This window comes from Camellia sinensis, chromosome 14 (assembly GCF_055761805.1).
Source record: "Camellia sinensis isolate YWXY chromosome 14, ASM5576180v1, whole genome shotgun sequence".
NCBI classification, from domain to species: Eukaryota; Viridiplantae; Streptophyta; class Magnoliopsida; order Ericales; family Theaceae; genus Camellia; species Camellia sinensis.
The window spans coordinates 67,047,226-67,071,507 of record NC_138974.1 but is presented as its reverse complement, the minus strand read 5'-3'; the positions used below and the strand labels follow the sequence as shown (position 1 = coordinate 67,071,507).

General features: G+C 40.5%; 4 protein-coding genes across 4 annotated transcripts; all 4 read right to left on the bottom strand.

Moving 5' to 3' along the window:
• Window positions 1–9,899: 9,899 nt before the first annotated feature.
• On the bottom strand, window positions 9,900–10,262 carry LOC145807052 (uncharacterized). Its single transcript, XM_082904967.1, has one exon. It carries the CDS (start codon window positions 10,260–10,262, stop codon window positions 9,900–9,902), a length of 363 nt encoding a protein of 120 aa, XP_082761093.1.
• Window positions 10,263–10,842: 580 nt separating this feature from the next.
• LOC145807051 (uncharacterized) lies at window positions 10,843–11,319 on the bottom strand. Its single transcript, XM_082904966.1, has one exon. The coding sequence runs from the start codon at window positions 11,317–11,319 to the stop codon at window positions 10,843–10,845; it is 477 nt and encodes a 158-aa protein (XP_082761092.1).
• A 154-nt stretch (window positions 11,320–11,473) lies between these two features.
• LOC145807050 (uncharacterized) lies at window positions 11,474–12,181 on the bottom strand. Its single transcript, XM_082904965.1, has 2 exons — window positions 12,088–12,181; window positions 11,474–12,015 (listed from the first exon to the last, which is right to left on the bottom strand). Exons 1-2 carry the CDS (start codon window positions 12,179–12,181, stop codon window positions 11,474–11,476), a joined length of 636 nt encoding a protein of 211 aa, XP_082761091.1.
• An 883-nt stretch (window positions 12,182–13,064) lies between these two features.
• On the bottom strand, window positions 13,065–14,348 carry LOC145807049 (uncharacterized). The gene is made up of 2 exons (XM_082904964.1): window positions 13,692–14,348; window positions 13,065–13,379 (listed from the first exon to the last, which is right to left on the bottom strand). Exons 1-2 carry the CDS (start codon window positions 14,346–14,348, stop codon window positions 13,065–13,067), a joined length of 972 nt encoding a protein of 323 aa, XP_082761090.1.
• Between the last annotated feature and the right edge of the window lie 9,934 nt (window positions 14,349–24,282).

Genomic DNA, 24,282 nt, shown 5'->3' with positions numbered 1-24,282 from the left:
ATGGTTCACTAGCCTATGTTGCATGTTGTTTTGGCCCTTCATGTTGGCACCTTTTGGTCATGCCTTGAACTGATAATGTGCTCATTTTAGACTACCCTAGCTCTGTTTTTGGGTCTTGTGGTTGAATGATGTTAGTTTTGCATGCTTGTAGTTCAATGCACTTGCCTATCTTCGAGTTTTGAGGTTCGTTGCATGCATGTACTAAGATATTTCCATGATTTGAGCCTATCATTCATCACATTTCAGAGCTTGTTTGAATGCCATGTTGCCATGTTTTCATCTCTTTAAATGCGTTTGAGAGTCGGGCTTGTATGCCTCATTTACCGACCATTGAATGAGCTTCATTCCGTTGCATTCCGAGCCATCATTTTAGGCCATTTCCCTACTGTTTCAGACCTACCTAGGGTCTGTTTGGGGTTAGTTTTTCCTTTGGTGCATTGCTTTGGGTACCTCTAGTGTAACGTACTTCACTAGTTTTGGTGCCCGGGCCCCCTAGCTTGCATTGTGTGCCATGTTTGCATGTTTCGGGACCATTTTGTCTCATGTTTCAGAGCTGTATCATGTGTCATTCTATGCCATACTTCATCCTCTGCCATGCTTAGTTAGAGTTGCATGATATGCCTCAGGATCGGTCCTTTGCATTTGTGCATGTTTGCATGCGTTTCGGTTGTCTCATTTTCATCTAATGGCCACTGATGTGAGTGTGGCTGAGGTCCACTCATGTCGGTGTAAGTCCATCGAGCATTGTGTATGCCATTTCATAGCATTGCGTATGCTAGGTTGTATGTTAGTCGCATTGTATATGCCATATCATTTGCATTGTGTTTGGGATAGGAGTTAGCCCAAGCACAGGAAACGAGGGACGTTTCGTACTCCGAGTGACGGAACGTGTCTCAATTCCCGGTCGCCGACACTCCGGATTACCCATGATGGAGTTTAGGTCTTGTTGTATTTTCATGTGCATTCATTTCACATTGAGTCGTGCAATTCGACTCCTCGGCCATCATGCATCGAGATGCATGATTGATGGCATGAGGATCGAGGATTACACTCCCTGAAGAGTAGTCATGCATACACATGTGAAAATACTTTGTTGTGCCCCTTTCTTGTTGTCTGTTGCAGCAAATCAGAAATCAGCAGCTTTCTAAAGCCTTGCATAGTATTCCGGGATTAATTGCAAACAGAGGTGAATCGGGGCATCGCAATGGATTTTCGCGCCAGACAACTCAAGCATGCATCATTCATCATTCGGAACAAGAGCTGAGGCAGTCCAGTTTGTAGTTTGCACGCTATTTACTTGCTTTCCTAGTTAAATTGTTAATTAATTAGGATTTTGTATTTATTCAGACTGTACTATTTATTCGGACTGTATATTATTTATTCGGACCCTCCGAGCGAGGGCAATGTTATAATAAGTGTGCGTGTGTATGATGTATGTCTTCCAACCTCACGTCCTTCTCCTTTTTATTTACCAGCTTATGATGGTTAGATTAGGATATGTTTCAATTAGCATACTTATGCTTGCATGTTTGCATCATTCATCTCTATTGCATGCACCGGGCTCAGCGCATCATACTAACTGCATTTGTATTTCAATTCCGAGTTGAATACTTGTTAGTTGTAGCATTTCACATGCCATCTTTAGAATAGCCGAGCCCATCTTAGTTGCATTTTGCATGTGTTGCATTAGGCATTTCTATATAGTTAGGACCATGCATGGATTTCTAATTAGCTTTTGTTTTGGCTTGGAGTACTCGGTAAATGGTTATGCTTTAGCACTCTTGCACGCGTGTGAGTGACTGCCATGATAGCATACTTTACCATGAGGCTATTTGCTTATATGATATAACTGCCCGAATGTCTGTGAGTGAAGGTTGGGTTATTTGAATTGAAATAATGCATTAACTGTGGGTTTTAAGCCCACTAGATAGTGACAAAACCATCTTTTCTAAGCCCACCCGAGGGTGGCAAAATCTACATTTCAAGCCTACTTACGAGTAACAAACTGCTTTCAAAAACCAAAATGAAATGTTTTGTTCCAATTCAGGCGATCCAGTCTATACTTGTATGCTGTGCGCATCACATAGTAAATCTAGGCTAATAACCGGAATAAGAACGCATAATGTTTTCAAAACTAGATATCATGGTTAGTAGAGGCCGATCTTTGATCGGGCGAGCGGGGGTGCTCACGAAGTGACCTTCCCCAATCGTACCCAAGTTCTCGAGCCGAGGCAACTTTGGTGATGACGGACACGTGTCCTTAGGCAATGAGTCAGGGTTTCTTAAATTCCCCCAAAATAAATATTTAGGTAGCGACTCTGCATTTGGCAAAACAGTCCATGTTTAGCACTTCTTTCTAAAAAATTTGTTTTCCAAAACGATTTGCCGGATTTAGACTCTTTGATGAGTCATCGGTCTTGCATTGCACTCTGCGAGATTAGATATAGGACCGTGACTTTGAGTCCTGAACTGTAGTAAGGCCCGAGGGCGCGTCTACAGTTTTTGGCGACTCTGCTGGGGATTTAGAGAACTTGACTCGTACTCATGATGTCTGGTTTTGACTACACTTATGTGTTTCTTTGCATTGCATTTGCATTGGTGCGCCTAGAACACCGTGTTTGCCATATGCTATTCCTAAACGGTTTACCGGAGGCTCGTTTCGAGAAGCGTGCCATAAGGCTGACCGGTTGTGGGCTCTGCCACGACAGGAACACAAACCCCGATTTTACCGGGGCACCTTTTTTGACCATTCGCCCTAGTGCATATTCGGAATCCATAGTGATCATTCCAAGCTAGGACAGGTTACTTACCCGAGTTTAGGTTGTTTGAAATCGCTGCGTGCATAGTGAAACCCTAGCTCCTGACAAAATAGGACAGGGAAACCCTACCCCTTCATAGGGGTGTTTTGGCTCTCATTTGCTTGCTATGTGCTTTTAGAGTGTGCCTCTACAGGAATACATGCATCAGTTTGCAAATTTGGGTATCAGGCCTACGGGCATCAGTATTTGGGAATCAGTTTTACCTGAGGGTATCAGTTCACAGGCAGAATTTTGGGGCAGAATTCAGCAAAGAGTGCAGTCATTCAGTTGTGTTCGTATCTATTCTAGTGAAGTCAGGCTGAGATGCTCTCTATTTTCTCTTTTGCTAGGTAGTCCTGGAACCATAGCTTCAGAAGGCTCTGAGATCCCCCGGATTCATTTGACTTATGCTGATAGACTTTGTTGGGTCAGATATTCAATTCAAGGGCAATCAGCGTTCTTTTGCCAGAGGCAGGGTAAAAGGGGCCAGTTAGGCACAGATCACCGGTTCAGCAGTTACCAGATCAGTGGCCCTTATTCACCCCACCAGTGAACAGTCAGGCTAAGGCCTCAGTTTTTATCACAGAGATAGATATACCAGTCAGTCAGTCGGAACATCAGAACATGGCAGGGATGGAAGAAATGATGCGTCAACTCCAAGAAAGTATGAAACTCATGCAGCAAGACGCTACCCGCCAGACAGAATTTGCCAAACAGCAGGCTACGATCATGGCTCAACAGGCAGAGTTAATTACCCGGCTACAGTACCAAACCGGAGCATCTGCTTCGCACCAAGCCCCTCCCTCACCAGGAGTTCCAGCACCTGAGGAGGCATCAAATGTCTAGGGAGATACGGACATTCCGACAGGACCGGCTCTGCCCCCAATCCTACCCCAATTATCCAAAACACCCACCAACCTTTCGGATTCTCCCTTTGAGTCCAAGGTGGACCCCACAGCATTGAAGGTGAGTAAGCTTGAAAAGCTGTTCAAGAAATCTCAGGGCATCAAGTTCATCCCGGACATTGAGGATGGGTATAGCGAAGCTGCCGTGACGCTGCCAGACCGCTTTAAAATGCCACATATTGACCGCTTTGACGGGTCCGGGGATCCCATGGTACACTTACGGCTGTTTTCAGACATATTAAGGCTGATGGGCCTCACCAGACTACAAAAGCTTTCTTTATTCGGCCGGACCCTGTCGGGTGTGGCGGCCATCTGGTACGCAAAACAGGAAGACGATGTTAAGAAGGATTGGGATGAGATGGCCGAGGCTTTTGACGCTCAGTACGCCTATAATACACAGATCGATGTCACAACCCGTGATCTCGAGACGACTAGGCAGGAGCCTAAGGAGAGTTTTTCTGACTTCGTAACCCGGTGGTCGGCCAGGGCCTCAATGATGACCACTAGGGCCAGGGCCTTTTTTGTGTTGTTTGTGGCGTGTCTGCCCTCAATAGATGATTGGGTTTGAACCTTGACATATAGGATATCTTAGGTTGTTATACTCTTTCTCATAACAAAGACCACAGCACGTGTTACTTGCGTGTTCGCTTGTTTGATTGCCATTTGGTTATTAGGTTGCCCAATTCGGATAAGCACAACGATGATTTCTTACAAGTTGGTGGAAACTGGGAGTTCCCCGCCGGAACTGAGTTTCAATCTGAGAGGATGCCGCAGAAAGATGGCTACCTAGGTTCGGGCCTCTCCTTCTAATGTCTTTTGTATTTTTTACTTTATTTTGGATGTTGCTCTAATGGATCACTTCTTTTTTGCAACGAAGACCAAACCGAGAGAACATTGAAGCCATAAAAGCGGCCCTGAGGTATAAAAAGAGATCTGCACCTGAGTTATTGGAATATCAGTCTACTTATCGTTCCACTACTTCAAAGAAGGCGAGGCTCACTGCTGCCCTTCTAGACTCTAATACCGAGACCGACACGTCTCTCACTCCTTTGGTCACGAACCGTCGCAGGAGTCAAGGTGCACTTTCTGAGAAAGCGCCCTCCCCTGCCCCCAGTTTCGCAGGGGGCGGGTCTGTGGCGAAGAGAAGAGTGTTGGTGGATTTAGAAACGGAGGCTTTCGGAGCCTCTGATGTTTTGGAAACCCCTTCGGAAAGGACCGAGACGAAGAGCCTAATGAAAGTGAAGATGGAGGTGGGAGCTTCTAGGACCCCTGCGATTGCTGCCAAGCCCTCAGCTTTAGTCGCTGCGCGAGCAAAAAAGAGAAGAAGAGAGACTGGCAAAGCAGTGGTGGGGGAAGCTTCTGAGGATCCTGTTGAGGATGACACTTTTGAGAAATGGGAGCCGCCAATGTCGCATAAAGGCAGGCCCATTTTCATTTCTGATTCAGTTGTTGCTTCACAAGATTTTGCCTTTGATTTGACTAAGTTTTTGTTAATGCCAATCAACATGGCTGACCATAATGGGCCCCGTGATATTCCTATCCTGAAGAGGACCCTTCAGATGATGACTGCTGTAAGTGTTTCCTCGTTTTACTTGTCTTTATTGTTGCGTTGCTGTCTCATTTTCTCTTAATTCTTCGTTGTCCTTTGCAGTGTATCCAGAGAATGCATCTGTCCATTACCTGTGCTGAAGAGCTAGAAAGGGTCGTGCTGGAGGCCACAATGAACGCTGAGAGACTGACGGTAAGCTTGGAGACAGAGAAAGAAGGACGCCGAACCACGGAGAGGAAAACATTTCGGTTGAACAAGATCGTCGCTTCAATTGAAAAATCGAAGGAGGTTGCTATTGGGACATAAGCTCAACTCGAGGGGAAGGTGGCCAAACTGGAAGCCGTTATTGCTGTGATGGCTACCGAGCGCTCTGCTTTGGAGGCCCAGCATTGGCAACAAGGTTGGGATGAAGTTGGGGCAGCGTATAAGGAGGAGGTGCTAGTACTGCGAGACAAGCTCCATCTAAAGGGTTGGACGAGTGCTTTGGCTGCTGCGCTGGTTCCTGAAGGCTCTTACCTGTTTCAGAAAGTTCCCTTTCCTTCGAGATCCTTGGGTTCGAAGATTGTTTCCACCCCTGTTGTTCTTCCAGTCGAAGTTTTCCCAGAAGCTGATTCTGCAAACAAGACCCAGGACAGTAATGTTGCCGCTAAAACGGTGGATGTTGAAGGGATTGAAACCCTGGAGACCGAAGCCATGGGAGATGTGGTTAAGGAGGCTTCTACTTCTCAAGAAGTTGGAGCTGCCTCTACTTTTCCTCCCCCAGACGGCCTGGACAAAATTGCTGATGCTGCTCCTGAGTTACCCTTTGTTAATGAAAATTGATGTTGAAAGGATTTGAACTTTTTTGCTTTTCTATTTTGATGTATTGTGGCTCGGTTTCCATGACGAGCTTTCTTTGTACACTTGCCAAGACAATTTTTTTTTTTTCTTTTTTTTTCTTTGCTGCTGGTTATGGAGCCATCTGTGCATTTTGTTGGCTGATAGAATTTTCTATACTACCTGTGCCATCTGGTTATGGGGCCATCTGTGCCTTTTGAACTTGCAATCTGATGCTGTTTGAATGTTTTCTATACTGCCTGCCTCCGGCCGAGCACTGTTGGGACCTCGGGACCGAATAAATGCTCGGTCTGTGTAACAACCCTAACCTCTGATTAACGCTAATCCATGATTAATTATGCCTAATTAGAAATTTAGTTGAATCTTGAATTAAAATGCATGTATGTGTGTTGCATTGTTGTGTTTATATCTGTTAGGCGTAGAAAGATCTATTCACGATTTAATTTCGGTTTGCGAATTGAAAGCCTTATCGGCATTCGAATCAGAAATTGACTTGATTTATGTACTAGTTAGAATTTATAGAATTTTATGGTAGGTTTAATTAAAATTCGGTTCGGAACGATTAAATTTGATTAAAATAATGACATTTGTTTATTTGTGAGCCATTACCACTTATTAGGCTAATTGAGCCCCACTCACCTCCTTTAGTCATTCTTAACCACACTTGAGCTTTGAGAGGAAGAAAACGTGGGAGAGAGTGAGAGAGGAAAGGAATTGGGATCAAGCTTGAGGATTAGGAGACATTGCTAAGAGACCTTGGTGGTTTGCTCAAGAACATCTCTAACCATAAGGAATTGAGAACTTCAGGTAAGAATGTTAGTCTCTAGCCTTGTAATTTAGTTGATTAATGCTTGAAATCAGTTATGTAAGCGAATTAACATGTGAATTGAATTAAAGGTTGGAAATTAAGAATGAATTCATGCATGCATGCATGTTTCATGGCATTTTAGAGATTTATTTCAAGAATTCCTTCATGCATGTGTTGAGTCTATTCTGATTTTGGAAACACAATGAGTTTCATGTGATTTGGTAGCATTTGATCATGTTTTTAAGAGCCTTAGCTCAAAAATGTACTTGCATGAGATGTTCATCAATTGATTTTGAATTTAAGTTGAGTTTGTGCAAAATTGATATCCTTTTGGGCCATGATTTCTTGAAATGATATTTTAAACATGTTGTTCTATGAGTTATTAAGTGTTTTCCAAAGTTTTGGGTCTAGAAAATTGAGTTTGATGCTTCAAAGGTCGAATTTGAGCTTGGTGATCAAATCTGGAATTTCCAGAAATTTGATCCATGCTCGAGCGTGGGACTTTACGCTCGAGTGTGAACCCTGAGTACGTGCACTCCGCTCGAGCGTGAAAGTATACGCTCGAGCATGAAATGCATATACCCAGAAGATCTTGTGTTTTACAGTCTGCTCGAGCGAGGAAATCCACGCGCGAGCGAGGTTCTGAGTCTCGCGCTCGAGCGTAGGTCGAGCGCCCGTCGAGCGTGAAAATCATGCATCCAGCACTTTTTCATGAGTTTACAGTACGCTCGAGCGAGGAGATTCACGCTTGAGCGAAGCTTCATTGTCTGCATGTCCGCTCGAGCGAGGGAAACCACGCTCAAGCATGGACCTTATATTCAACAAATCTTGAGAAATGTTTTCCAATGCATTCTTGCATCCTCATTCCATCCTAGGCATTTCTAAGCCATGTTTAAGGATTAAGGGTTAGAAACACACAAAGAGCAAACGACGTAAGTTATGTACAATTCGAACGTGTATTTCAAGTGTGTGTTCGTATGTGTGTTCATGTAGGTCACGCATCTCAGAACAAATGAAGGGCCGCCTTACCATCTAGTTAGGGCTATCAATCATCTGTGAGTAATAATTTTGTAAAGTTATGTTCAATGTTAAGTAATTTCTGAATATTATGATATGAAGTAATTAGTTCTTTGAAATGCTATGCTATGTTTGAAATGAATGAATGGTTGTCCAAAATTCTGAAAGTTATTCATGGCATCCTTAGCATCATATGATATGTGTCCCTTTATGGGTCATCAGGTCCCTTTATGGGTCATCAGAAACGTCTCTGTGCACATGAGTCATCAGAATGCCTTCAAGGTCGTCCTTTTATGGGCCATTGGATTTGTTAACGCTAAGGGATGTACCATGTATGATTATATGCGAAATCTGAATATAGAAATGATTATGAATATGTATATGAATGTGTTCTGATAAGAATTTGATTTCTAACTCTGTGACGGACATCATTCATTAAATCCTTTACTCTGTTATTGTTCACTGGGCTTTAGCTCACAGTTTATATTATGTATGTAGGTGAGCCGGCGTGTGACTAGGGCCAGAATTGACGGCCTTCTGTTCTATTTTGTCAACCAACCGTTGTGCCTCCCGAGGAGGTTCCGAACGAAGCCTAAGCCATGGCTGTTTTTGTATTCATGCTAGTCTTTGTGTATGCTCTGTAAAGTCAGGTCTTTGGAAGTACATTCTGTAAATACCTTGTAAATATTGTGTATCTGGACTGGCATGTTTATGTATATATAAATAAGCTTTGAAATGTTCTGTCCCATGTACGTTATCACAGTTCATTGGACCTTGTCTATTTTGTATTATTACTTCCGCAGCCCCTTATTATTTGCTAATCTGTTCAGAGGCCTTTGGTAATCCACGGATTACTGGCCGGTCACGGTGCTAAACCTACAGGGGCGGGTTTGGTTCGTGACAGTCTGATTCTGTACTGCTTTTAAATGGATGTTCTGTTTGATTCTGTACTGCTTGTCCCCGGCCGAGCATTGTTGAGGCCTCGGGGCCGAACTAATGCTCAGTGTGGCATTGTACTGGTTGCACCCGACCGAGCACTGTTGGGACCTTAGGGCTGAACTGATGCTCGGTGTGGCTGACGGATATGTGGTACAGCAGTGCTTGAGTTCGTAAGTGGGTCTTACTTAGGTCCAGGTTGGTTTTGAAAGAAAACAATTGTTTACCCCCACATGGTGCTAAGTAAGATCGGTACTGAAGATTGTCCCCTCATGTAAAACTGCTTGAGTCTGTTTCAACTTAGATAGCATAGGTGCATTTGAATGTGATAAAGGCATGAAGAGGTGTCTTACTCAGGTCCAGGTTGGTTTTGAAAAACAATTGTGTGCCCCCACCTGGAGTTGAGTAAAACTAATGTTGGAAGTTTACTCCTGATAGAACCTGGGCATGCTTGTTCTAACTCTGTTTGTTTGAATCAGTACTGAAGTGTTGACGTGTTGGTACTTGAGGAATTCTGTGGATTCAAAGACGTTAACTTAAGATATGTTAGTGTGGTTTCCACCAAGCAATTCCACTTGGCTAAAGTCCAATTTAGTTGCCAAACATTATTCCACCAAGCAATTCCACTTAGCATGTTTGAGTGCTAACCAAATTTAAATTACGTCCGGTCGTTCTGAAACTAAGTCCATTTGGGTTAAAACCAAAGTTAATTCCGTTTGATAAACATCAAAGCTAATTTCATTTGGTGAGGACCAAAGCTAATTCTGTTTGATAAACATCAAAGCTAATTCCATTTGGTGAGGACCAAAGCTAATTCCGTTTGGTAAGAACCAAAGCTAATTCCGTTTGATAATCATCAAAGCTATTTCCGTTTGGTAAGAACCAAAGCTAATTCCATTTGATAAACATCAAAGCTTATTACAAGAATTTGATAAATTTAAGAGAAGTAGGGAAGAATTTGCATTGGTCAACAGATAAATGCCTTTACATTCTGATAGAGAAGGTGGGGGACAATTCTATTGATAGTATTTCTTGAGATTTGCTACGTTCTAGGGCCGAGGTATAGCTCTGCCATTAAGATCCTCTAGGTAGTAAGCTCCATTCTTGACAACAACTGTGACTTTGTAGGGACCTTCCCAGTTAGGCCCAAGTTTGCCCTCGCCAGGCACCTTTTTGTTATCCATAACTTTCCTCAAAACCAGTTCTCCTGGTGTAAATTGCCTTGGGAAAACTTTTTGGTTGAAACTCTTGATGAGCTGCTGCTGATACGCTACAAATCTGATCGGTGCTACTTCTCTTCGGCCCTCTGCCATATCTAGTGCTTGTGCAATAGTTTCCTCGTTATTGGTGCTCTCAAACAATTCAAACCGAAGGGTTGGAAGGCCGACTTCGAGTGGGATGACGGCCTCCATTCTGTAAGTTAGTGAGTAAGGTGTTTCCCCCGTTGATCGCCGTGCTGTGGTTCAGTATGCCCATAGCACGTGGGGTAACTCTTCAACCCATTTTCCTTTGGCATGCTCAAGCCGTTTCTTTACTCCGTTGATAATGGTTTTGTTTGAGGCTTCTGCCTGTCCATTGCTTTGCGGGTACCCTGGAGAAGAGTTTCTATACTCGATCCTGAGGTCGGTACAAAACTTTATGAAGATCTTACCATCAAACTATGTTCCATTGTCTGCAATCAGTACCCGCGGGATGCCGAAACGCACTACCACATTTCTCATAACAAACCACTTTGTATCTGCCTCTTTGATATATGCCAATGCCTTGACTTCAACCCATTTAGTAAAATAATCGATTGCTGCAATGAAGAATCGCCTGTGTCCCAGTGCCTCGCGCCAATGGTCCGACAATATCCAGACCCTATTGGGCAAAGGGCCATGGGCTGGTGAGTGGGGTGAGAGTTTTGGCTGGCTGATGAATGAATGAAGCAAACCTCTGACATTTATCACACTTCTGTACGTACTGCTGAGCATCTTGTTGCATCCGTGGCCACTAATACCCGTGAGTGAGGGCTCGGTGCGCTAGCGACCTTCCGCCAACGTGGCATCCACAAATCCCATCGTGAATTTCGTAGAGAACATTCTCGACCAAATTTGGATGCACACATAGAAGATAAGGGCCAAGATAAAAGCGTCTGTACAGCTTCCCGGATGGTGAGATCCAAAACCGAGCTGACTTGTGTCTGACTTTGTTGGCTTCCTTTTTGTCTTCGGAGAGAGTACCAGATTTTAGAAAAGCAAGTATTGGATTCATCCAACTCGGCTCTACGCTGCTGCAGAGGACTGGTGATGCAATGCTTGGCTCTAGCACGAACTCAACCCAAACTTTTCTGGCATCTTTGGTATCTACTGATGAGCTGAGACAAGCCAAAGCATCAGCATGGCCGTTTTTGTCCCGACTAATTCGTTCCACTCGTATGGATTGAAACTTTTTGAGTAAGTCTTTGGCCTTGCCTGCGTACATGGCCATTCTTTCATCCCATGTTTCGTAGACCCCAGAAAACTGAAGTGTTCGGCACTGCGTAAGCCAGCCAACAACGCTTCGTACTCTGCCTCGTTGTTCGAAGCCTTCCAACCGAGCTTGAGAGCCTGTTCCTAGATAAATCCTTATGGTGAGATAAGTACTACTCCTGCCCCGAACCTCGGTTATTGGACGACTCGTCAACATAGAGCTGCCAGATGTTTCCGATGAAGAGTTTCCAGGCTTCCGAAGCGCATGGCTTTCCTTGTTCGTTGATGCATGGCACCTGTGCCGAACTTAGGTTTCCTGGTTTGGTACTCTGGATGGGAGCAAATTCTGCGACGAAATCTGCTAAGACCTGGGCCTTAATTGCTGTCCTGGGCTGATACCGAATGTCAAACTCGCCAAGTTCTACTGCCCATTTTGCTGTTCTACCAGAGAAATCGGCTCGGCTAAATACAGATCTGAGGAGGAATTCAGTGAGGACATTGATGGTTTGCCCCTGGAAATAATGTTGTAACTTCCTCAAGGCGATAAGCAGCGTGTAAGCTAACTTTTCCAATGGTAGATACCGTGTCTTGGCATCTAGTAAAGTCTTGCTAACGTAGTATACAGGCCTCTGATCCTTGTTAACCTCTCGAATTAATATTGCACTTACGGCATGATCTGAGACTGCTAGATGGAGGTACAGCTCCTCTCCTGGCTCTAGAGTAGACAGAAGGGGAGGTGTACTGAGGTATTTTTTGAGACTTTACAGTGCTTCAGTGCACTCAAAACCCCATTCAAATGCTGCCATTTTCTTCAAAAACTGGAAGAAGGGCTTCATCCGATCTGAAGATTTGCGGATGAACCGATTCAATGCGGCCGCCATTCCGGCCAGTTTCTATAGCTCCTTAGCTTTTGTTGGTACTTTAAGATCTTCTATTGCTTTTATTTGGTTTGGATTTGCCTCAATTCCTCTGTGAGTGACCATATATCCTAAGAACTTCCCTGTTCCTACCCCAAAAGCGCATTTCGAGGCATTGAGGCGAAGCTGATGGTTTTTTAAGATGTCAAAAATTTCTCTCAAGTCTGTAAGATGGTCTGAAGCGAACTTGCTCTTGACTACCATATCATCTATATAAGCTTCCATGGTTTTTTCCAGTTGGTCCTTGAACATCCGAGTGATCATTCGCTGGTAGGTTGTCCCAGCGTTCTTGAGGCCGAATGGCATTACTTTGTAGCAGTAAGTTCCCCTTGGAGTGATAAACGCTGTCTTTTCTTGATCCGGACCGAACAGTGGTATCTGATGATAACCGCTATAAGCGTCTAGAAAGCTCATGCGCTCATGCCTTGCTATTGAGTCTACTAGTTGATCAATGCAAGGCAGCGGAAAGCTATCTTTAGGGCAATCTTTGTTCAAGCAAGTGAAGTCAACGCAAACTCTCCATTTTTCGTTCTTCTTCTTGACTACAACTGTGTTAGACAGCCATTGCGGGTACTGCTGAACTTCTCTAATTGCTCCTGAAGCCAGGAGTTTTTTGACTTCGGAAATTACTACTTCGGTGTGCTTAACTGAGGATCTCCGACTTTTCTGCACAATGGGCCGAGCTGAATGGTTGATGTTGAGTTTGTGGCAAACAAATTCTGGGTCCAACCTTGGAGTATCATACATTGACCATGAAAATACCTCCATATTTTCCCTCAGCAGTTTCAGCAGCTGAAGTTTCTCATCAGCGCCTAGCGAGGTACTGATAAAGAAGTACTTTTCTGGGTTATCCTCTGTTTACCAAGACTTTCTCCAAATCCTCTACCATCTTTTCCTCTAGGGTTCCCCCTACATTTTCCAAGACTTGCTGTTCAACCACTTCTACCGTCTGTGCCCGATTGCAGAGTTGCTTTGCCTTTAATGCTACCATGAAGCAATGTTTGGACGCAACTTGATCCCCTGAGATCTGCTCTACTCCGTGTTTCGTTGGGAAATGGATGAGCTGGTGGTAGGTTGAAGGGACTACCTCCATTTGATGAATCCATGGGCGGCCAAGTATGGCGTTGTAAGGGGATGGTGTATTAATAACCAAGAACTCTATCTGGAGGGTTTTTGTTCCTACCACGACTGGCAACACTATTCTGCCAAGCGGTCATTCTGGCTGTGAATTGAAACCAACCAACGGGGCTGCCGCTGGGGTAAGGTGCTGCTCAGAGAGACCAAGCTTTCTGAACAAATCATAATACAATATGTCTGCTACACTGCCTTGATCTACTAGGACTCATTTTACATCAAATCGTTTTCCAATTCCCACAGTTATAATCAGTGCATCAGTATGTGGGTGCTGTATGCCTTCTAAATCTTTACTAGTAAATGAAACAGTACACAAGGGGGATTTAGGTACTGTACGTACCTTTTTCGATGCAGGCTCCACTGACATGACCCTCTGAATTTGCACAGCCTTAGTGATCTCTTCTTTCAGTGCCTCATCAGATTCCTGAGTCGTTGTCCCGTGGATCACATTTATTATCAACCGAGGTGGGTGCTCAACATTCGGTTCTAGTGGCGGGTTCCCCAGTTCGGCCACTTCCTTATCTTGATCAATGTAATTCCTTAGGTGCCCGGCTACCGCTAGGTCTTCCAAGTGTTGCTTCAATGCCCTCTGAGTCATGTGCCCCCTGTCTTGGTGGTAGGTGCATCTGAGCTTCTGATTGCGCCGAGCTAGATCTCCCAACATTTTCGGCGGCCAAACAAAGAAGGGCTCTCTCTTGATCTTTTCCAGGATTCGATAGATTGGCTCTTTGAATACAGTCACAACGACTTCGTGGGATTTGGACTTATCAACTTCATTCACTGCAATCCCTCGGTGTTCTCCTCGATCTGTTCTCTTCTTGTACCGAGCTGTTTGTTCTGCTGACGCTTCCTCGATGAGGATCTGTTCGTCCTCGAGGCGAGCGTACTGCTCAATCCTGGCACACAAATCTTTCAAAGCTGTGGCCGGGCGCTTGGTAAGTGATTGTCTCAGCTTACTTTCCGGGCGCAGACCATGTTTGAAGGACATAACGGCCATCTGTTCGCTACACACATTTTTCTCCAAGTCATTATACTCTTCCCAGTACCTCCTAGCATAATTGCACAGCGTTTCCTCCTGCTCCTTTCGGAGACCGAACAGTGTATCCGGCTCCTTCGGGATCTTAGTGTTGGAGACGAACCTGGCTAGGAACTCTTCGGAGAACTACTTCCATCCATGGATTGATCCAGCGGGGAGACGATCGAACCATCGAAGCCTGGTTTCTCCCAGGCTGGATGGGAAGACTTTATGCATCAGTGCCTCATCTCGGTTCCATAGGGACATCATCTGTCTATAATGGCTAATATGTGTCACGAGTCCGACTTCCCGTCGTATGAAGTGAACTTTGGTGGGGTGAATTTCTTTGGAGGTCTCAAGGTCTCAATCTCCGGGAAGAATGGCGAAGAGACGAGCCTGTCCAGCGCTCAGTGTTCTCTCTGGTGAACAGTACGGTCCAGATGATCCCGATGTTGTTCGTTCTGCCTATTTCCAATCAACCAAGTACGAAGGTCCTGGGGAAGGTAGTCAGTCTGTTGGCAAACTGTCTTTTGCCTCTTGGCCCTTCTCTGGCGTGACTCGTGAGTGTGACTACTTGCTGCCTCACTCTGTACTGGGATAGGCTGGCTTTGTTGCCCAGACTCATTCCTAGGGAACTTCTTCACTGGTGGCTCTCAGGATAAGCTCCTCCGTCGCAAACGAGAGGGCTCCGCTTCCGTCTTCTTTTCCGTCGGATCGCCCGGCACCCTCTTAAGTTGGGCTTTCAACTCCTGTGTCTCCATCCCCATGGAGTCTATGATTTGATCTCTATAATCCTTTTCCAGAAGAAAGTGATGAGAAGAACCTCCAGCGAAGGGTAATCGATGCTCGACGGATTCAGGGGTTCGATTATTGTTTCCAGTTTGTTCCTCCGAGACTGTTGGGAGTGCCAAACCTTTGTCCTTCATTTTCTCCGTCTGTGGAGTATGTGTTGAAGGCGAAATGTCCTCAATCCCCATCGCCGGAACATAGTGCAAAGCTCAGAGATGAAGTCATCCACGTTGACCGCACCAATTGTACGTACCGGATTCTGCACTAGATGAAAGTGGATTGGGGCTCCGCACTCGATTGGACTATCCAGGGACTGAGGTTCCTGCCACAGGAAACACCGTTAGAGCTGCCCGGCCGGGGTTGGCCGGATAACCCCTCCGGTGTGGGAATTAGCAATCGGAGAAAAAATGTATCGAGAGTTGAGTTTGTATCTAAGTGTGATTTTGCTTGGAATTGTTCAGTTACCTTCAATGTGAAGTTCATGTTGTATATGTAGTGTTCCTTGCTTGCTTCTCAAGGTGGGTTCATGGAGTTTGGATGCTGCCAGATGTCCTTTTAGCATTGCTCAAGGTGGGGGACCACCCGGTAGTTGTCATTGAATGCATATACTCATTGTAGTCATGCTGATAACAAACCACATTCCTTTAGTTCAACAACTTCTGTGATTCTAGGTGTAGGGGACCAGCTGAGGTGGCAACTTGCACATGTACACATTCACAACTTCCACGTTTCCTTGCGAGGTTTCCTCAGCTCGGTATCGATGCGCCTCAACTCGGCATCATTATGCCTTGTCTCGGCCTTTTACAGGATCATTCATGGAGATGGGCTAGTCTATTCGGGTATCTTTGTATGGGCTCGGCCTATTTTCTGTTCGGCCCATAGATTCAGTCTCGCAGCTCGGCCCAGCCCAACACCACGGCTGGACTAGCCTTTCCACTGCAGGTACGGCCCAAGTGCTTGAGGACTTGGGTGGACTGTTGATCATGAAGTTGGGCTCAATTGGTTTGCTCATATACTCATCCAGCCCAATTAGATTCGGACTTCAGTGGATTGGGCCGGCCCAAGGCTTGGACCCGACCCATTTCACATTTAGCCCTTTCAATTTGTTATAAATTTATTTATATAAGTCGTATGCCCACCAGATGTTATTTTGTAATTTTTCAATGATTTTCTTGTTTTTAAAACCATGTAATTAGATATCCTTTATCGATGTGCCTTGCTCTAACAAAAAAACACAAAAAGATCATTAGAAATCATGATAGAGAAATCACAATTATAGTTATGATGTTCACACTTTACACCACCATCTTTCTGCACAAATAAGATATTGTTATTGTGTTTGAATCTTGTAATTGTGAAGAGAAAATAAATTAAAGTGAAAAGATAGGGAAAAAAGTAAAATAAGTTTTTATAAAAATTTATTTGTTTTGGTTGGAAAAATGAGAACAAGTTTTGACAATAGAATGTGTCATGTGTGCTTCTCTTTGCTTCATTTTTGGACTAAACCATTTAATGTAGCTTGGATGTGTCACGTGTTCTATTTTAATGATGGATTATTGGATAGATGAAATTCGAGTTTATAGATTTATTACGGGTTGAATTGTTTATTTGTGAGTCCTTATTTATAGAATATTTATGAAAATTAGTCTGATTTGATAATTATAATCACATAATTTTATTGTATTTATTTTTAAAATATAGATAATAAGTATAATTTAAAAAATAAATAATTTTATTTTATTGACAAATATGTTTGGATCATGTTATTTCAACTGTCAAATCAATTTAATTAATAAACTTGATCAGCAAAATATGTCAAGTGGTGCACCCACAAACATGAATTGAACCATCCAATCCTTATGAAGGATTGGAGATAAACCAAATCCTTAGACAAATATCAAATTATAATAAAACATTTGTTCGTACGTTAAAATTAAAAAAAAAAAAAAAAAAAAAAAAAAAAAAAAAAAAAAAAAAAAAAAAGACTCTAGAAGGAGAGTATATGATTTGCATCACCATGTAATTCAAAGGACTAGCAACAGAATACGTAACAGCTCTAGACACCCAAAAACAAAAACGAACACAAAAACAAAACAAAACAAAAATGGAAACAAAAAACAGGAAAATAAAAAATAAATAAAAACAAAAAGTGCATTAAAAGTCAGAGGTTTTTGGTATGTGTAGTGGTGGTGCACTTTTATATATATATATATATATATTTTAAACTTTGCTAAAACAGCCAATCCAACCCTAAAATGAGCAAATATATAGCAATACTAACCCAAAACCTATTATCACCTAAAGTGACAAAAGAAACTAAAACTATTCAAAAATGTTATATTGTATCTTTATTTTTATTTTGAAAATGAGATAAATATTGTAGATTTAAAATTAATTAGTAAAATGTGATTCACACTTAAAATAATTATGATTCATGAATATACATTTCTAAATAATATTTTAAATATTTTTTTGAATTCCTAGCATTGTTGGAAACTGCTCAAATGTAACCGAACCCAGATATGACCTTTTTTAAAAAACAAACCTTCGGTGGCTATGTATGGGTGGGTCAATGATTGAAACATCTTTAGGTGGCGAAGCATATAACCACTTCAAGGAACCCCTTGAGTCACCCATGGAGGAGATGGAACCAGTGGGTCCCAAAACGAAGAAATTACACGTAGGTCCCGAACATCGTCGTCGAGTATTCAAAGTGTTCCGTAATTTAATCATTATTATTTTTATTTTTCAAAACTTGTAAATATAAAGTCTTTATTATTAGGCATGCGTAAAGGACTCTGTAAAATAAATCAAGTAACTCAAGTTTAATTTATGTTACACGGCTCAAAATTTAAACAACAATGCTAGAGAGTCATAATTTTTGCGGCCACAATGACTCAAAACTGTCAAAACGATGTCGTTTTATGTGCAAAACATGCCAAAACGACGTCGTTTTGACAGTTTTGAAGCCATTGTAGCCATAAAAATTGTAACCCTCAAACATTTTTGTTTTGACAGTTTTGAGTCATTGTGGCTATAAAAATTGTAGCCCTCAAACATTTTCCAAATTTAAATAATATTATACTTCTTTCAACTCAATTCATTTATAATTTTGAATTGGCACACAGTTAATGTGTTGTGCTGGAAAAAAATTACTCCTATGAAAACTTAAAACATTAAGGGTGTGTTTGGTAACGTTTACATTTTCAGTTTATATTTACAAAAATTTTATAAACTGGTTTTTGTTTATTTTTTGTTTATTTTTAAAAAAATATAAACTACAAACGCGTTTGGTAATTGACAAAATGTTTTAAAAAAATTTAAAATATAAAAAAGAGTGAGAAATGGCAAGTGGTGGCAAGTGGTGACGGTGGGTGGTGGGTAGTGGCGGGTGGGTGGTGGTGGTGGTGGTTGGATGGGTGATAGTGGTGGGTGGTGGGTGGTTGGTGGTGGTGGCGGTGGTTGGTGGTTGGTGGTGGTGGCGGCAGGTGGGTGGCGAATGGCGGGTGGTGGGGGGTGGTAGCGGGTGGGTGGTGGTGGTGGCGGGTGGTGGTGGTGGGTGGGTGACGGTGACGGTGGCGGGTGGTAGCGAGTGGGTGGTGGTGGTGGTGACGGATGGTTGGTGGTGGTGGCAAGTGAGTGGCGGATAGCGGGTGGGTGGTGGTGGCAGGTAGGTGGCAGGTGGTGGTGGTGGCGGGTGGGTGGGTGGGTGGGTGGGTGACGGTGGTGGGTAGTGGGTGGTAGCAAGTGAGTGGTGATGGTGGTAGTGGCGGGTGGTGGTGGCAGGCAGGTGGCGGATAACGAGTGGGTGGTGGTGGGTGGGTGGGTGACGGTGGCGAGTGGTTGGTGGTAGCGAGTAGGTGGTGGGTGGTGGTGATAGGTGGGTGGCGGATGGCGGGTGGGTGGGTGGGTGACGGTGGCAGGTGGTAGGTAATGGTGGCAAGTGGGTGACGGATGGCGGGTGGTGGTGGTGATGGTGGTAGTGGGTGGTGGCGGGTGGTGGTGGTGGTGGTTGGGTGGGTGATGGTGGTGGGTGGTAGGTGGTAGCGAGTGGGTGGCGGGTGGTAGTGGCAGGTGGGTGGCGGGTGGGTGGTGGGTGATGGTGGTGGCGGCGGCGGCGAGGGGTGGGTAGTGGTGGCGAGTGGGTGGCGGGTGAGTGGTGGCTGGTGGTGGCAGGTGGTGGCTAGTGGGTGGTGAGTGGTGGTGACAGGTGGTGGTGAGTGGTGGTACCGGAAGACGGTGGTAGAAAATGGTGGCGGGTAGTGGCTAGTTTTGGGTGATAAAAAAAAAAAAAACTCAAAACTTAAAACGGAAACACATTTTTTGTGTTTTCATTTTTTGGTCAAATTTATAAACTGAGACCATTGATTTATAAATCAAAAATTTTACCAAACAAGATTTTATTTGAATTTTTTAAATTTTTGTAAATATAAACAGAAAATTGAAAACGTAAGTGTTACCAAACGACACCTAAACTATTGTTAAGGTTACGTATGTCATGTTGGTCTTGATGAAGAAATCACTTTCAATTAATTTGCATGTGCGTATTGACAACAATGAAATGATGAATGGTCCAACTGATGGGAAGAGAAAAGGTCATATAGTTGAATTTTTGGTGACATTAATTGAAGTTTCACACTGTTGACAGTGATAATGAGAAACTGATAGGGTAGAATATTCATTGCCTGCACTGTGCATATATTTTTGTTTATTGATGATCTACAATTTTATCTCATCATTTAAGATTAGTTTAGGATGTGTATTGACTTTTTAATTATTTTAATTTAGAATTAAAAAGTTTTATTTGAAATAGATTTTTTGATTTTTTTTAATTTTATGAGAGAAAAATTAAAATAATTATTATTTAAATGTGATATTTTACCTTATTAAGCTAAAAAATATATCTTATTTTTTTTTAACTATTTTAACTAAAAAAATTCATTTTAACTTATGTGAGATAAACTCTTAGAGGGTCTTGGTACATTATTGGTGTGAGCACAGTGACATTTGCCTACGTATACTTTACGCTTAAATTCAGTAGGTTGTGTCAAGACAAAAACAATAATTTATCTGTTGAAGAGATAATTCGAGTTGTCACGCTGTAGAATCAAGCTATTACACGATGACCTAATAGGATACGCGACGACTCTCTGGACAGAGTTATCAACCAGACAATCAACCTCCATAGTAGATCGGACAACCTCAACAACGATCTTCTGTTTTTAATCAAATCATTTATAACTATTAGATGATATGAGAATTTTAAAATTTACAAATCTTAACGCATATCGAATAGTTGTGAATGATTTAGGATAGGAGATAGAAATTTTTAAGAACAGAGGATCCTTGAACAAATAACCTAGCCCGAACAATGAGTAAACTGGGTCCACTTAGGGATCGTTTAGTAGTGACTTTTTTAGTTAGTTTTTTAGCTTTTTTTAATTGTTTTAGCCTGAAACTTTTTTGATTGTTTGGTTTTCTTGTTTAAATTTTTTTACTTTTTAGTTTTGGAATGGTAATTTTTTTTATCTTTCTATAATTTTTGTCTTTTTATAATTTTTTGATTTTTTTTTATTCTTCCGTGATTTTTTTCCCTAGAGTAAAAACCAAACATGCACTTAAAAGTGGGACAATGCTTATCTTTACCTGGAATAGTGCAAACTTGGGACATGATCCCAATTAAAGTGGACAAAAGGGAAAATAGTGCTTAAAATCTGTCAACAGTAACACACTCACTTATAGGTAAACAAAGAACTCATCAAATCAAATACACAACAACCAACATTTTAACTTGCAATTTTTATAGAGCGTTCAAGTTCAAGTCTTTTGTTAGGTTCCGTTTGTTTTCAAATATAGAATGGAGGAGATTTATAGTGAAAGAATTAATAGTGAGAAAATTGTTAGTGAGGGAATTAATAGTGAGGAATTGTTAAATTATTTTTCTATAAAATAATAAAATAAATAAATAAATATAAAAAATTAAACATTAATATTTAAAAAAAATTCCAATATATAAAAAATAAAAAAAATAAAAAAATTTCTAATCCCCTCATTATTTTTCTAATACCATTTCTATCTCCTCCTTACCAATCTCCCTTTCAAGGGGACTACTAATATCAAGGGATTAATAGCCCTCTCCCCATCTCTCAAAACAAACACCCCATTAGTAATACCAAGGAATTGGTAATCTCAATCCTCTCCTTATAACCCCAAACAAACAGGGCCTTAAATTAAGCATTAGAGATACCTCCGGCTAACCACTCCAGTTGGAAGTTTCTTATTTTCGTGTTCACAGGATCACCTCCTGGTATGTTCATATGGGAAGGATAAAAGACAAATAAATATTTTTTACTATATACTATATGGGAAGGATAAAAGACAAATAAATATTTTTTACTATATACTATATGATATATAAATTATATATATATATATATAAAAAAAATTCAAATACTATAGAAGGAATCTCTAATAGGATAATAAAAAAATTGAATAGAAAAAAAAAAAAAAATGTAAGATGATAGAAGAATGTAATATATATTTTTTTTATACTGAGAGGAGCTATTTTATTTATAAAATAAGATATATATTTTAAAAATATTAATAGTAAATAGAATTTTTAAAGAAACAAGGGGTCATAACCCCTCATAATCTCTTCTTAGTTCTATCCATATTTCTATAATCACCTTTACCACGTGATAATTTTTTTTTTCCACACACCTACTAATAAAATTTTAGAAAAAGAACTTTTCTAAGATATTATGCTATTAAGTCAAATCTTTTAAATTATTTATAAATTTTTGATTTGGTCTTGCGACTTCTCATTGCAAATGTTGTCATCTCATGAGATAAAGCAGTAATGATGTGACTTTTTTGAAAATTGTGCTACATAAATCAATTAGTGTATTAATATTAATTATAATATTATTATTAACTAAATTTATTAATTACATTACAAATATTTAAAAATTTGTTAAATTGTGTCACATCATCAATTGGTACATTAATTAATACACTGATTGATACATATGATATTATTCTTTTTATAATCATTTTAACATGTTTTACTATCAAGATTTATAAGGGGATATGACCCCTCATAATCTTTTTCTAGTTCTATCCATGTTTCTATAATCATCTTTATCACCTAATATTTTTTTTTTTTCCACACACCTACTAATATTGAATTTTAGAAAAAGAGTGAAATCAGTTTTCTATGACATTGGCCTCGTTTGGTAGAGCTGTGGAAAAATGATTATAGATTATATTTTAACAGATTATAACTTACAGCTATGAACACAAGCTGGTAACCTGTTTGGTGCAGCTGTGGGATTATGGATTTAAACAGCAGAGTAGTGTTTGGTAAATAAGCTGTAAAATAGCTTTTTGCTGTATAATTGTCATTTTTGCCCTTATAAGATATAAAATTTGTGATTTCATTTATAATACATTTTTTTCTTTTTCATTTTATTTTCTTTTCTTTTCTTTTTAACCTTTTTTTTTCTTTTTTTTTTTAATTTTTTTCTTCTCTTCCTTCTTTGTTAATTTTTTTTAATTTATTAATTCATTAAAATTAATATTCTTGTTCTAATTTATATTAATGTTGTGATTTCATTACAAATTATTTTCATATGTTCATTTTAATTATTTATATCTGTATTGCTTTTCTTTATTATTATTAATTGTGATTTTAGTATAAAAATTATCAATTACTCATCAATTATTAAAATTAGTATCAATTATTAATTATTATTATTATTATGATTAATTTGTTCATCAAATATTAAAATTAGTAGCAATTTGTCCATCAATTATTATTATTATTATCATTATTATTATTATTATTCATTTTAATTATTTTTAGTAATATTTCATTTTTTCATTTTTAGTAATTCATTTATTCATTTGACAAATCCTTTCATTTTTTTCAATTTATATCATTTTTTTTAGTGTTATTTAATTTTTAGTATAATTATTTCGTTTTTTCTTTATAAATTAATTAGTGTCAATTAATGGATTAATTAGCATCAATTAATACTAAAATTTTTAATTAGTATCTATTGGCTTATTTTTCCTACGAAGGAAAATATCATAAATGCGAGCGTGCCAGCAAGGATTGAAAAATCCTTACAGATTAAATTTAAGCCAATTATCAAGCGATTGTGTTGACGGTTCTTTTGCCTCAACGAAGAGGACTTCAAATTTGCCAAGTGTAGAGAAAAGAAAAATTAAAAGAAGAAAGGGAGATGGAGAAAAACGATTGAGTGAACAATCAAAGTAATAATTACTTACCTCCACTCCTATGCTTCAAAAAGAAAGTGCATAACATGCTTCGAAATAGAAATGCTGAAAATAAATGCTTCGAAATATAAATCTATGTTAAACTACTCCTAAGATAAGGAAAATGACAAGAAATATTAAAATCAATTGTCTTTGATTATGAGTTTTGGATCCCTTACAATGTAGTCATGAATGGCTATTTATCGGCAAATATTTGTAGGAAAAAACTTCCAGCAATAACTACCCAATAACTACCTAAAACTACCCACTCTTCCATCTTCATTCCCACAATGCCACATATCCCTCCATGTCTTCATAACTTCTTTTAACCTCCAATTCATGCTCCATGTTCTCCGCTTTATACTCCATCATCTTTTCATATTTCATAACTTCTCATAACCTCCAAATGAGTAGGAAGATGCCACATGTCCTGCAATTTTATAAATAATAAATAATAATAAAAATTGTAGATTTATAGTGCCGACATTACCTCCCACGGCCCTTAAAAATGATATTTATTTAAATTTTTGAAGGGTCGAACCAAGCACATGACTAATCTAAGCAATAAAGTGCTTCGAATAATATCAACAAAGTGCTTCGAATGATATAATAGCACCAATAAAGTGCTTCGAATGAGTATAAAATTATGACTAGATGACCAATAACAAACTTCGAAGGCGGTATAAAAAACCAAATTCATCGTTCGAAGGTCTTGTGGCACAACTTTGAAGAAACAACATCACCCCTCGAAGGTTAGAAGCATTGATATAGGATGATGATACTTATAATGAAGTTTCGAAGTTAGGCTTGATGTTTCAAATGTATCTTCGAAGCTTTATACAGTTTC

Coding starts and splice junctions, on each gene's coding strand:
- LOC145807049 (XM_082904964.1), bottom strand. CDS start 14,348: ATGGCCGTTATGTCCTTCAAACATGGTCTGCGCCCGGAAAGTAAGCTG. Junction 13,380..13,691: donor TGGAGCCTGCATCGAAAAAG/GTACGTACAGTA, acceptor AAAACCCTCCAG/ATAGAGTTCTTGGTTATTAA.
- LOC145807052 (XM_082904967.1), bottom strand. CDS start 10,262: ATGGAGGCCGTCATCCCACTCGAAGTCGGCCTTCCAACCCTTCGGTTT.
- LOC145807051 (XM_082904966.1), bottom strand. CDS start 11,319: ATGGCCATGTACGCAGGCAAGGCCAAAGACTTACTCAAAAAGTTTCAA.
- LOC145807050 (XM_082904965.1), bottom strand. CDS start 12,181: ATGGCGGCCGCATTGAATCGGTTCATCCGCAAATCTTCAGATCGGATG. Junction 12,016..12,087: donor AATGGCAGCATTTGAATGGG/GTTTTGAGTGCA, acceptor TGTCTACTCTAG/AGCCAGGAGAGGAGCTGTAC.